Source organism: Lepisma saccharinum, unplaced genomic scaffold (genome assembly GCF_977018435.1).
Source record: "Lepisma saccharinum unplaced genomic scaffold, izLepSacc3.1 HAP1_SCAFFOLD_860, whole genome shotgun sequence".
Taxonomy (NCBI): Eukaryota; Metazoa; Arthropoda; class Insecta; order Zygentoma; family Lepismatidae; genus Lepisma; species Lepisma saccharinum.
The window spans coordinates 12729-26722 of NW_028143520.1; the positions used below are offsets into that span (position 1 = coordinate 12729).

Here is a 13994-nt window from a genome sequence, read left to right on the forward strand (position 1 = left end):
TTTGCACTTTTGTCTATGGTTTAATGGATCATTGTTTTGTTTATAATTTGTTAGGCCGGAAACATTGTCTTTGGGTAGGAAAATGCTCCTCTTGAAATTCTGAGAAAATCTAAATTTGCAAATTAAAGCAATAAAAAACTCTGGCGTAAAAACAAAAGTGGTAAATGCAAACTCCCCTTCAAATAATTTGTGACTACCATTTTTGTCCTTCAACAACTTTAAACAGGTTAAAAATTGTAATTGTAAAATATTTTATAGTGTATCCTATCTCTACCTAGAAAGCAGCAATGTGATATCAACTTTTACAATCCCAGATCCCTCAGAGGAAAAACTAAATCTTACATTTACTGATGGTTCCGAGTGAGTGAGTGAGTGAGTGAGTGGGGGTGGGGGGAGGCAGGCAGTGGGTCACTGTAAATGCAAGAAAAAACAGCATCACCTACAGAAAAGTCACAAGCTGCCTACTATGGGTGACTATTAATTTTGAAACATCCACTGCATGTGTTGTCTTGATGTAGTGGTGTCTTGGGTGCAGATGACATTGCACTATTTCTCACCAGACCTTTTGAATTAGTAGTTCTGTATAAACCTTTAGCATATCTAAAGCAGCTCTAAATCCTTAAGGATAGCTGGGATTACCTCTGTCCCAGCACCTTGTGGTGGCATTGTACATGTCATTTCTCGAAAACCAGAGATGTACTTCAGTTCTGGTGTAAATATGTACTGAGTGCATGTGTGTGTGTGTGTTTGGGTTGAATTTCACAGCAATAAGAGTAGAAGTTTGCAAGAACTGTATTTTATTTGTGGTTGGTTGTGAATTTTAAAGCATAAGCTTTTCACATGCCCAAAAATGTTTTCGAAACTTCACAGAATGAGAACTAGTTGTTAAAAGAGAGTTGAAGTTTATTTTAGTCTGGATGGAAAGGCTAGTGCTTTCACTGGAGGTACAATGTTGGCATTCCATCTGGATACAGGCAGTAGGAGTGTAAGAGATGACCTTCTTGGAAGGCACCCAAATATCAACCTGTCTTCCATTTAGTACATCCTGGACTACATTTTACAGACTAACAAGGCTGTGGCATCTGGACTCAGTCAGCATAATTCTCTGTGGGCTCATTTTGTGTCCTATGTGTATCCATCTTATCACCATTCATTCTCATCTTCACAATTGGAAAAGTGAAGTAAAATAAATTAATTCAATCAATCGATCAATTCAATTCACAAGAAGAAAAAAGGTAATTTACTCAAGAAATCCCTTTCTGGGGATCCCCATGTCGCCACCACATTAATCTGAAGTGAATAGAAAAATTCCAAACGTAGTACCTACAATCATGCTGAATACTTCAATAGCATAACTAATTTTGTATGTTAATATTGAAAATTAGGTTATTGTTTTATGCAATGGTCTATAAGCTAGTTACATGAATTTATGTACCACTCTTTGAGATACTATTACTTTTTTGTATTTTTTTCATTAGCCCCAGGATGTCCAGTGTCAAGAGAGAAAAATAATAACAAAATGACAAACTAACATTAAATTACATGCTATTTATAGGTATATCAGATTGATCAAATTATTGACAATTTTACTGATAATTTGCCAATTGCATGTATTGACCAACACAGATTTATTTTCCCTATCTCTAATATCTGCTGTGATTGAAGTGCCAGTCATGAGAATATGTTTTTACTTGCAAGAAACACAGCTTTACTAATTTTGAGATATTGTCTGAACATGACATTTCATTTTTAGGGGATGACAGAAGCATGGGAAGAGTTGGTCCTCCAACAACAATGTGCGATATTAAACTTGTAGACTGGGAAGAAGGAAATTACAGAGTTACTGATAAACCATATCCACGTGGTGAGATTGTAATTGGTGAGTTTCAATGCAGTTATTCTGTCTCGATAATAATACATGTGTAAGGTGTTTACATTTACAGGAGCACATGCCAATTTCAACCTCACTTCATACTTCATGTTCACCCTGAAAAATGAATGCAGACAGAAGATTTTGGTTCACAGTGAATATCAAGTTTACCTGAATATTCTTAGAAGATTAGTTACTTTTTTAAAAAAATATGTTCACTGCAAACACACTATGCATAGCATTCCACTGCTCCATGGTAACTGAAATGGCAAGAGTAGTAGCACATAGCACCACCACTCTGACAACTCTAACCCTCCATCCTGAGTACTAGTGAACATAAAACCATCAGATCTTTTTGCCAGATCCTGCAAAAAATTTTCAGTCAACTGAAACTGTAAGCAAGTTTGTAACATTGATCAGGGTGTCTTAGGTTTGATTATTGATCTGATTATATCTTTGTAGTGTCAGTTGAAACTGTAGGCCAACTGATTATAGAGTAACACTTTATATTTTCATAATGGCTGATGTTAACATTAAAAATGGAAAAGAGAAAGAGGAAGTCTAGAATAGATAAAAGAGGTGTAGTTACAAGTGTTTTGACTTCTACTTCTTCTCCTGCATTTCAGAACAGTTTCCAGTATCTTGAGAGATAAACAAGAGTTTATTAAAAGTAGTTATAATAAAACACACTTGTGTGTACCTAGTCTGGCCATAAATACTGTTACCTTTCGGCTCATGAACCATGCTTATGCTGAAGCTCTCTCTTGACCATTGTTTGTTCAGCTGTGAAAGAGTAAGTGTGTATCTTCTTGTGCTTAGCATGGAGTGGGGCGAATATGAAAACAGAGTAACCGTAATTGCTCTGCATATGGTTGGGAAGTCACCCACTAACATTTTCCAGCCCCTAAACACCTTGAAGATTCACAAAAGGGTTGTGTATCAGAATTGGAGCTTACCAGTGGAGTACTGGACATTTCCTGATGCCACACCTGAAGAAGCAGAGGGAACTGAAATCGAGAATGCTCCTGCAGTGGTATGGCGCCAATTGGCATCGCAGGATTCTGGTCACTGATGGGGAAGTGTTTACCACAGAAGAAAGTTTTAACCGCCAAAATTAAAGGGTGTACGCTTCAAGCTCTCGAGAGAGAGTTCCACCAGCCCTGGGTTTAAAAACCCTTGCAAGAGTGTATGGAAATTGTCCTGGACCCTCTCATGAACCAAACAGTGTTTCACAATGAACCCAGGAGGTTCCAGAAAGATTCTACCCCAGCTCATCAGACGAGGATTATAGGATGGTCACTGGAGACCATTGTACTCGATTTCATGTCCACTGTTGATAGGCCATCTGATAGCTGTGATTTCAATACCCTGGACTGCAAACTGTGACCAGTGCTAAAGGGGACTGTCTACAAGAAGAGGCATCCTATAATTGAAAGTTGAAAGTGCTCCTTGATGGCAGCAGTGGCAGACTTTCTCATTGAGACCATCCGTACCGCAATAGATGCCTAGCCATCGAAATTTTTGAGCGTGTGTGAGGGCAAAACGTTGACATTTTGAAAACTTTGGTGCTGTTTGTGTGTAATACATGTAAGTGTAACATACTAAAAGAAAATTTAAAAATCTGAAACCATATTCAACTTATTCACAGGGTAGGGTTCTGCCTTTTTTTGTAACCCTATGTTTCTGTGTCATAAATTGATGAACTTTTGTTGAAAGGTAATGAAAAAGGAAATAATTTAATTTAGTTTTGGAAAAAGGTCACCCCCAAACCGAAAAATCTATTTTAAAATCTATTTTGCCTATATGTAGTTTATTGTTATAACATAACATACACAATTACAAACTTACAAGTAGGAATAGCATAATACATGATTACAGTGGCGGTCCCTCCATGGAACAGAGGGAACAGGCTGTTCCCTTCTACTTATCGCCCTTTTAAGCTATTTAAATTATCTATAACAACACTTCTTTCTTCCGAAATCAACACACTGAAGAAAAACTTTCACCGGGACTGGACGTTTGTTTACTTCACCTACCCTCGTCGTTCCACCCTCTGCTGCCTGACGCAGAGTATTTCCGACCACGCGTGAAGGTAAACGATCCTCATGGTTCTACCTCCCACCACGGAAGCTGAACACACTAGCTGTTCCCTACGAGAGACATAGCTAATTAGTTTTCCTTCATGTTTTTGGTTTAATTGCGTCGTAGTGATAGTTTTGAGTGTAGTAAGTCTATAGTTTCCTAATCTCATTGCTAAATTGCATCTGCCAGTCATAATGAACTGGAATAATCTTCTACAGCCTAAGTGTCTGCTAAATGCCTTGGCTAAATGCTGCGAAATAGCTTCAGAGGGAACAGCTCGCGTCCACCTGTTCCACCAGCCCCAAGATGCACGCAGTGGCAGGACAAGAAAGTGAATGTTGTATGATCGACCGGCTGAAGACGAAAGCTTTTAGTTCATTGAACTTTACAGAAAAGACAGCAAACCAATACCTATCCTAACTGGATTAAAAATTAAAACGAAATCATACACAGGGCATTTTCAAACAAGTTACTACAACTCTAAAATGATTAACTGGATACTCTTCCAGTGGCAAATTATTGTTGTCCTTGTTTGTTCCCGAGAAGGGAGTTCGGAACAATTCGGGTTTTGTCACAATTTCTACAAATCTAGCAGATGTCATGTGAAAACTCGGCCATCTGATTGCCATTATTGCATTGAGGACGTTTGAATTACAAGAATGCTCAACTCTACAAAAAAAGTCAACTTAATCTACAAACCGAGAGATGAAACAGGGTTCGACAGTGGTAGAAGCAATTTTCTTAAGACATTATGATTACTACAAATTATACTTGGCGATTGTAATTATTGCGGAATAGTTCGTACTTCAACAAAATAATCACTAAGTGCACAATTATACACAACACACCACACTGTGACGTCACAAAATGACACTACACAGCTTCAGTTTTCTAAGTTTCTTTGTTCCCCAACGTTGCACGCGAACAATGTTTGTCGAATATAGTCTGCATAACAGTGCTCTTTCCCTCCGGTTTCAAGTCTGTGACATCCACTACTGGGCCACCTTATGTTGCCTTCTTCCTTCTTGCTGCGGAGCATTTCCTCTTTATTCTCAGATGTCCTGCTGTATGTACCAGCACTGCCTACTGGCATCTTCCAATACTACATTAAGACAACTCTTGTTTGTCAGCAAGAGGGCATTATTAATCGGAACAGAGATCTTTCAGAGAAACAATTACCACTCTAAAACCATGATTGTTCCAAAAAATGTTCAAGAGACTTCTACGAAGTTCTAGAAAGTTTCATAAAGTTCTAGAAGACTCCAGAAAGTGCTACCTAGTCTGGCCATAAATCCTGTTACAAACTTTCGGCTTGGAGTACATCAAGTAGTCAGACTCATGAAGCATGCTTGTGCTGAAGTTCACTCCTGACCATTGTGTGTTCAGCTGTGAAAGAGCAAGCTTGTATCTTCTTGTGCTTAGCATGGAGTGGGGCAAATATGAAAACAGAGTAGCCGTAATTGCTCTGCATATGGTTGGGAAGTCACTCACCGAGATTTTCCAGCCCCTAAAAGTCCTGAAGATCAGCAAAAGGTTTGTGTATCAGAGAATCCAGAGATTCACTTGAGACTGGTAGCATGAAATATCGCCCAAGAGTTGATAGACTTCACACCGTATGAACAGCGGTGGCTGTTTTAGCAGTGGTCCGGAAGCAAGTGAATGGGACAGGTGCTGAAAATTTCACAACAATCAATGTTCAGGGTACTTAATGAAGACTTTGGGAATTGGAGCTTACCGATGGAGTACTGGAAATTTCCTGACGACACAAGTGAAGGAGCAGAGGGAACTGAAATCGAGACTGCTCCTGCAGCGGTACGTTGCCAATGAGCATTGCAGGGTTCTCTTCACTCAAGAAATTGTTCACCATTGAATAAAGTTTTAACCACCAAAATGAAAGGGTGTATGCTTCAAACTCTCGAAGTTTGCGAGAGAGTTCCCAAAAATCAGAGATGCCACCAGTCCTCCTCAGTCATGTTTTGGTGGGGGGTGAGCTATTAGAGTTCTACCAGGCCTTAGTTTTGAGAAAAGGGCTTAAAAGCCATGTGAAAGTGTATGTGGAAAGTGTCCTGGACCCTCTCGTGACACTGTTAAAACAATGTTTCACAATGAATGTTCAATGTTCAAGAAATGGTCTGCCCCAGCTCATAAGGCAAGGATGACGTTACTGTGCCTGGAGAACAGTGTACTCGATTTCATCTCCACTTTTGACTGGCCATCTCATAGCCATGATCTCGTTACCTTGGACTACAGACTGTGCCCAGAGCTAGAGGGGACTGTCTGCAAGAAGAGGCACCCTATAATTGAAAGTTAAAAGTGCTCCTTGATAGCAGCAGGGGCGGACTTTCCCATCAAAACCATCCTTGCTGCAATAGATGTCTAGCCAGAGAGATTTCGAGCCTCTGTGAGGGCGAAAAGGGGACATTTTGAAAACTGATTGGTGCTATTTGTGTGTAATAATATAAGTAAGTGTAACATACTAAAATAACATTGAAACCATATTCAATGTATTCACAAAATAATGTGTAACAGTATTTATGGCCAGAGTAGGTATAACATCCAAAACATTCTAGAAAGTTCCATAAAGTCATAGTGCTACTACTTCCATATTTTACTTATATACGATTTTAGAAATTTCATGTTGGGGTGATTTTTTTTACAAAACTAAACAGAATTAAATTTTTTTCATTAACTTTGAACAAGAGTTCATAGATTTATGACACAGGAAATCAATTATTCTACAAAAAGTAATAACCCTAACTTTTAGTTTTTTTTTTTTTAACAAAATAATTTTTGCCACACCATGTTGGCACGAAAATAAAGAATTGTACATTCTGTTCACAGACAAGGATACTCAAGTTATTGAAGCATGTTGGGTGGTACAACTAATGGCAAATTTAATAGTCCTCCACTATGTTCATTCATGCTTTTCTCTGCAACATGGGGTTCCAGACTTGATACGAAAAACCTGAAGCTGCAGAGGACAAGAACAAAAATAGTGATTAGCAATTTGCCTGTTGTTATCTTTGTGCTTTGTGACTGATTGCATCAGTAATTAAATTTAAACCAATAGTGATTCATTATTTTCCTGTAGTTTACGGTTATTACAAGCATAAGAAAACAGTTTTTGTTTGTGGCATTTCAGGAGAACACACGCTCCTTTCATCAGACATTTATTTTCATTTTGACTAAAGATACAGTTATAACAATGGTTAGTAATTTTTTTAAACAAAAAGAATCTGTTATATAATTACATTGTTGTAATATAGCAACTTAACTGTGAAAAAAGCAGTGTTTTATTTTTATTTCAGATTTTTTTTATTTTTTTTATTTAAATTATGAATCCCAAATATCATCAGGTAATTCATATTCATCGTTCTTTTCACAAAGTCTCTTGATGTTTTCTGTTACATTAAATTTTAAAGATGGTGACTTACTCCATTTGTGAAAAAAACCTCCATACTGGATCTATGTTCATTATTTAATTTATTCCAGTGTTTTTCTGCAATGAACGAAGCTTCCCAGACATTCAACTCTGTGTTTCCCGTTAATCTTTTTTAAAACCCTTCTCTTTTTAATCAAATGCTTCTCTTCGATGATATGAGTTGACAAACCTGTTCTTGGGTTTAGATTTATAATGTCCAAATCATGTTCGTGCCATTTTCCTTGCTGTTTGTCCCACATAATCTTTTGAACATGAACAACTTATATTATATATTCCTGTGGTTTCCACATCTGGTAGAGAGTTTCTCATTTTGAATTCATTAAATGTACATTCCAAACTACTTGGTGATAGCAGCAGGGGTGTTCTCCTGAAACGTCACAAAGAAAAACTGTTTTCTTATGCTTGTAATAACCGTAAACTACAGGAAAATAATTCTATAATGCAAGCAATGCGTATAGACAAGAAAAACTAATAGTGATTCAGTTATAAGGAATTAATTTTTTTAAAGTCTCTTGCAATATTTTGTCGATATCTGTACATTTTGAAAATTATCTTGCAGGTGGTGACAACATTTCACCTGGATATTACAAAATGCCACGAGAGGCTCAGGATGACTTCTGTAATGGAGATGGAAAGAGATGGTTCAAAACTGGAGACGTTGGAGAATTTCATGAAGATGGGGTGATTAAAATCATTGGTAAGCATTAAAGTTTCATTTGCACTTTTTAACGTGGCCTTGTGTGGCAGGGTAAGTTAACAGTAAAATATTTTGGAGGCTTGGTAGGGAAGGGAGGTAAATGGTTCTTGCTGTAAAAATTGTTATACTATAACTATATAATTAAAATCATAGCTGCTGTCTTCAGCTAACTTGATCATGATTAAATAAAATAAGTGTTATTTACACTTACTTGTATCAAAGAAAAACATTGTTTAGTACTTTACTAACAAAAGATAATGCAAACAAATGTGAAGGACTGGATATAGTCCATGAGCTTGGGTTCAAAATTTCACTTATTGGTACCCCCTGAGGTGGCAAGTTGCAACGATACTTCACACTGAATATATATTGTACGCGAAGGATGAGCAGACTAACACAATTTTAGAATTAAGTCCTCAGCGCTCAACTGGGGTTCATAATGTTATTATACTTACATTGCAAGAATTAAGCAACACAGCTCAACTTCCAAAATATTATTTCACTTTATAACATTTGATATAAACTCATTTTTCGATTTTTAACACAAGACATTTTTAATTCAATCTTCTTACATATATATAACAAAAACGAATCGGAATCAACAACTTAAAACAATAGTTTTTCTTGTATGTACGCATTGCTTGCATTATAGAATTATTTTCCTGTAGTTTACGGTTATTACAAGCATAAGAAAACAGTTTTTCTTTGTGACGTTTTTTAAAAAGATTAACGGGAAACACAGAGTTGAATGTCTGGGAAGCTTCGTTCATTGCAGAAGAACACTGGAATAAATTAAATAATGAAAATGGTAACATAGATCCAGTATGGAGTTTTCTTTTTCACAAATGGAGTAAGCCACCATCTTTAAAATTTAATGTAACAGAAAACATCAAGAGACTTTGTGAAAACAATGATGAATTTGAATTGCCTGATGATATTTTGGATTCATAATTTAAATAAAAATAAAACAGACTGTTTTTTTCACAGTTAAGTTGCTATATTACAACAATGTAACATTGACAACATCCATTATATAACAGATTCTTTTTGTTTAAAAATTACTAACCATTGTTAAAACTGTATCTTTAGTCAAAATGAAAATAAATGTCTGATGAAAGGAGCGTGTGTTCTCCTGAAACATCACAAAGAAAAACTGTTTTCTTATGCTTGTAATAACCGTAAACTACAGGAAAATAACTTAAAACAAATATCGACAATGATACAGCGTTCTTAATCTCAATAGTTCCCTGTTAATTTTATAAACTTGTACGCAATCGAAATAAAGTAAATATTGGTTGTTTGTGAATGTAGAAGACAGTCACATAGTCCCCCATTCTGTATAGAAAACTACTCGAGGGATCAAACATTTTATGATCACCCTGTATGTTATCCAAAATGTGCAGATCACAAGGAGTTTTCTCAAGACATAAAAATTATGGGTCAAATTATGAGGCATATATAATTCACACATACGAGAAACAATACTTAGAAGTAGCCTTGCGGAACCCAATCTCCTTGTTGGCTAAACTACTTAATATAAATAAAATACAATATGTACAGTCATAACACGACTCTTCAGTACATTAATTATTGAAACATTACTCATGCAATAAACAACTTGCCTCAGATTATCATTATTTGATCCCTATATATATATACAAGATATTTGGTTAAAACATGCCTGATCCTTGCATAATATTTAGACATACAACAATATGCGACAAGTTTACTAATAAACGTTCTCCTCAAAGTAGCACATTTCACAACTATAATGACTGACTTCCACATATCATTCTACAATCACAATGAGATAAATTTATGCTTAAATAGAACAATACAATTATTAAATTCAATTAACTTCGTTACAATTGCTTCCCAATAACTGATTTTTCTTCTCCTCGGAACAGTTGAACATTTTCAAATTAGAGAAATTTACCTTTCCATAATTATCACCATGTAAAGTGCACAAAGATGCGAAATTTCCTTTAACTTCTTTTACCATAAATGGTCCAATATATAATTGAAATAACTTATGAATTTGTTTATCCAGTTTAGAACTCATTTGTCGATTTCTTGCCAACACTAATTGTCCTGGTTTCAGTTTAACTGCATTGGGAGCATTCCTTATTTTTGATTTATTCTTCTTCCTCTTTGAATTTATCTCTGCCAAATATAATTTTTCCTTCCATGGCAACTTCCTCATTTCCTCGGGCCAATTGAGTTCAGATGTTATGGAGTCTCGGACTTCCTCGTGCAAAAATAATTCATTAGGTGTAAAACCGGTTATGCTCGAACAGGAGTTATTTACTAATTTTATAACCTTATCGATCTTAAGTGACCATGTGGTGTGATCACGATGACAAAATAATCTTAGTAATCTTACAATTTCCTTATTATACCTTTCTATGGGATTAGCTTTGGGATTGTAAGACGTTGTTGTTAAATGAATTATTCCTTTTGAAATCAGATACAACTTCCATTCTTTGGAAGTAAACTGGCTACCACAATCGGACAGAAGAATTTTGCACACAGGATAATGCTTGAAATAACCATCCTCAAAACGATTAACAATCTCTCTGGTAGTGGCCTTTCTCAGAGGATAAATCATAATGTATTTTGACATAATATCCACAATAGTCAACAAATATTCGTAACATTTAGATTTGGGAAGTTTTCCAATAAGATCTACTGATAGAAATTTGTGAGGCTGAGTAGATAATATATGATATTCGTCCCGAAATATTGGCTGGCTTATTGATTTAGATTTTGCACATTCCAAGCAATCTCTTAGATAACGTCGAATACTCCTTCTCATGCGTGGCCAATAGTAAACTTTCTGGCACTGTGCTAAAACTTTATCATAACCAAAGTGGCCTTTTAAATCATGGACTTTATGCAGCACTAAGGGAATAAGTTCCTCAGGAACAAAAATTTTACATCTTTCCTCAGGCTTTGCTTTATAGAACAGAATATCTTCATGAAGAAAATATTTACTTGAAATTCTATGCAAGGAGTCCTCCTTAAGTGAATTTATAATACGATTACAGGTCTCATCTGACCTTTGTGCAGAGCACCACATATTTGAGACTTCCTCCTGTTTAAAATCTAGTATCACTTGATTTATATACAAATATTCTCCAGATATTTTATTATATTCACTCACTGGGAACCTGCTTAAAGTGTCTGCTATAAAATTAGAGGAACCTGACACGTGATGAAAGGTAAAATCATAGGACTGTAATTTCAGTGCCCATCTCGTTAAACGAGGGTTCAATGACTTTGCAGTTTCCAACCAGGAAAGTGACTTATGATCAGAGTATATGTGGAAATGCCTTCCCTTAAGGTATATCGAAAATTTTTCTACTGCAAAAAGAATAGCTAAACACTCTAGTTCATGAGTACTGTAAGTCGCCTCTGTACCACGAAGTGTACGACTGGCATATTGAATGACACGTGTTCCATCACTTGCTTCTTGCCACAGTACACTTCCTAATCCTTTCTGACTAGCATCGACGGATATAGAAAATTCCAAACTGAAATCTGGCTGTCGTAGGGCTGGAGCAGCTACTAATGCATTCTTTAACTTAACAAAAGCTTCTTGATGTATCGGAGTCCATTCATAAATAGTATCCTTACGTAACAGGCTGTATAATGGTGTGACTATATGCGAGTAGTTAGGAATAAATCGGCTTCTCCAGTTTGCCAATCCAATGAATTTTCTCAGTGATTTCTTATTGTTTGGGACTGGAAATTGCAACAATGCTGCATCCTTAGAATGATCCACTTTAATTTTTGTACCAGATATTACATGTCCAAGAAACAGAATTTCTTCCTGGAAAAACTTGCACTTTGCAAACTTAATGGACATATTTGCCTTTCGAAGAACCTGCAATGTATACTCCAAATGTTTGAAATGTTCACTAGCATTCGAACTAAAAATAAGAATATCGTCAATATATACCAACACAAAAGAACTGGTTTCCGGTCCAAAAAGGTTGTTCATGCGATCCATAAACACAGACACCGCTGATTTAATACCAAAAGGTAAATAACAGAACACTTGCTGGCACCCTCTGTATGAAAAAGCCGTATATGGATAGGAGTCTGGAGTTAGCGGTATCTGGAAATATCCACATGATAAATCAATTGAACTAAAGAATGTAGCACCATGAAAGTGTTGCAGAAGTTCAGTTATGGGTTCGACTTGAGTGAGAGGGGAAATCACATGCTGATTCAAACGACGGAAGTCTACCACTGGACGCCATTCTCCATTTGCCTTTGGAACTATGTGCAATGGATTTAGGTAAGGGGACGACATTTCCTTTATAATGCCCCAGTTCTTACACTTATTCAATTCACTCTCCAAAGCTGTTCTTTTAGCAAAAGGATCCGGATAAATTGGAGCACGAATTGGTAAATCAGTATCCAACATTAGCGGGTCTAGGCTTATTCGAAAACTGTGTTCTATATTTTAATAGCAACTCACGTAAGAGCGCTTGCTGACGTGAGGAGAGTTTACTACAATTTTGTACTGTTGATACAATTTTCTCTTTAGTTACTATGTAGATTTCTTTGGAATTTGTGTTCATCGGCAAATTTTCTGCCGAAATGCACTGAACCCTTTTATCAACATGCTGATCGTTAGGCTTCAGTCGTAACAAAGACTGTGTCACCTCTTGTTTTTCAGGAGATACCAATGTAACTTCTTCCTGTCTAAAATTCAGTATAGCTTTATATTGCCTAAGGAATGGTATACCTAAGATTATATCTGCATGTAATTGTTTTAACACAAACATTTCCAACGGAAAAGTCTCCGACTGTATTAAAAGGTGAAGGATTTTCCTACCAACAACTCGAAATTTTTGTTGTCCAGCAAATGGTAATAATTTTACCTGATCTATGGATTCCAATCTCGCACTTTGTACAATGGACTTGATACTGCACCATAATTCGTAACTCATTAGATTACATTGACTTCCACTGTCAATAATACATCGAATTGTTAAATTACAAATGGACCCAAAAATAACAGGTTGATCGGTAATAGGAAATGGTACACCACTATCATCCATGGTCCAAGTAGGTTCCTCTTCGTACCATTCCAATTGGAAAAACACTGCTAGCTGGTCATTGTCTTTAAAATTATCATATACAGGAAAAATATTTGTAATTTGTGACTGAACATTTTGTGAACCATATTCCGTGTTAAAACTAGCAACACAGCCCTCTGTATTCTCACTGCGAGTAAATCGGGCTACATTTACCCACGGCGTTCGTTTGACTGTGACTCCATCGCTGGTTGTATTAATTCTTTAACTTGTGTTTCTCTGGGATCAAATGAAACAGCATTTTCATTCAATCGGCTACCTGAAATAGCATTACTGTTTAGAGAAGCGAATGATTGTTCACAGGGTTGACGACAATTACAACATAAATTTACTTCACTGATTAAACCTTGACTATTGTTCGGGGAATAAGGCAAACAAGCCACATTAGGATCTGAATTGGACCTCGTTTGTAGATAACCTTGCCTTGTATTAGAACGTCTATCATTCTGTGGTCTCGCACTGTCTCGTCGAAATTGGGTATTGTTATAACTTCTGTTATTTGCATTTAAGTTTCTTCTAAAGAACTGTTGATTGCCATAATTATTTTGATTCCTTCTTCTGAATGTAAAGTCCTGACGCCGATCAGAATTGTCATTTACATTTTGCCCTCTATTATACGAGTTACCACCGGATGTAGAACCAGAATTAGAATCTCTATTGTTGCGAGAGAACTGTCCATTATTCCTTTGATTAGGATTTTGCTCGCTGTTTCTTGGTTGCGTGTTAACTGTCTGAACTTTGTACCTTTGTTTATCTCTGAAATCTGACGCATTTGAATACTTAGTAAACCTGGAT

General features: G+C 36.4%; 1 protein-coding gene across 1 annotated transcript in view; it reads left to right on the plus strand.

Moving 5' to 3' along the window:
* The first annotated feature begins 1757 nt into the window (after positions 1-1757).
* Positions 1758-13994, plus strand: part of LOC145983356 (long-chain-fatty-acid--CoA ligase 4-like) — a 37444-nt gene continuing 25207 nt past the window's right edge. Inside the window, exons 1-2 of the mRNA XM_083116494.1 lie at positions 1758-1879; positions 7954-8091. Of these exons, the coding sequence (XP_082972620.1) occupies positions 1768-1879; positions 7954-8091 (250 nt within the window). The 5' untranslated portion in view covers positions 1758-1767. The remainder of the gene's footprint in view (positions 1880-7953; positions 8092-13994) is intronic.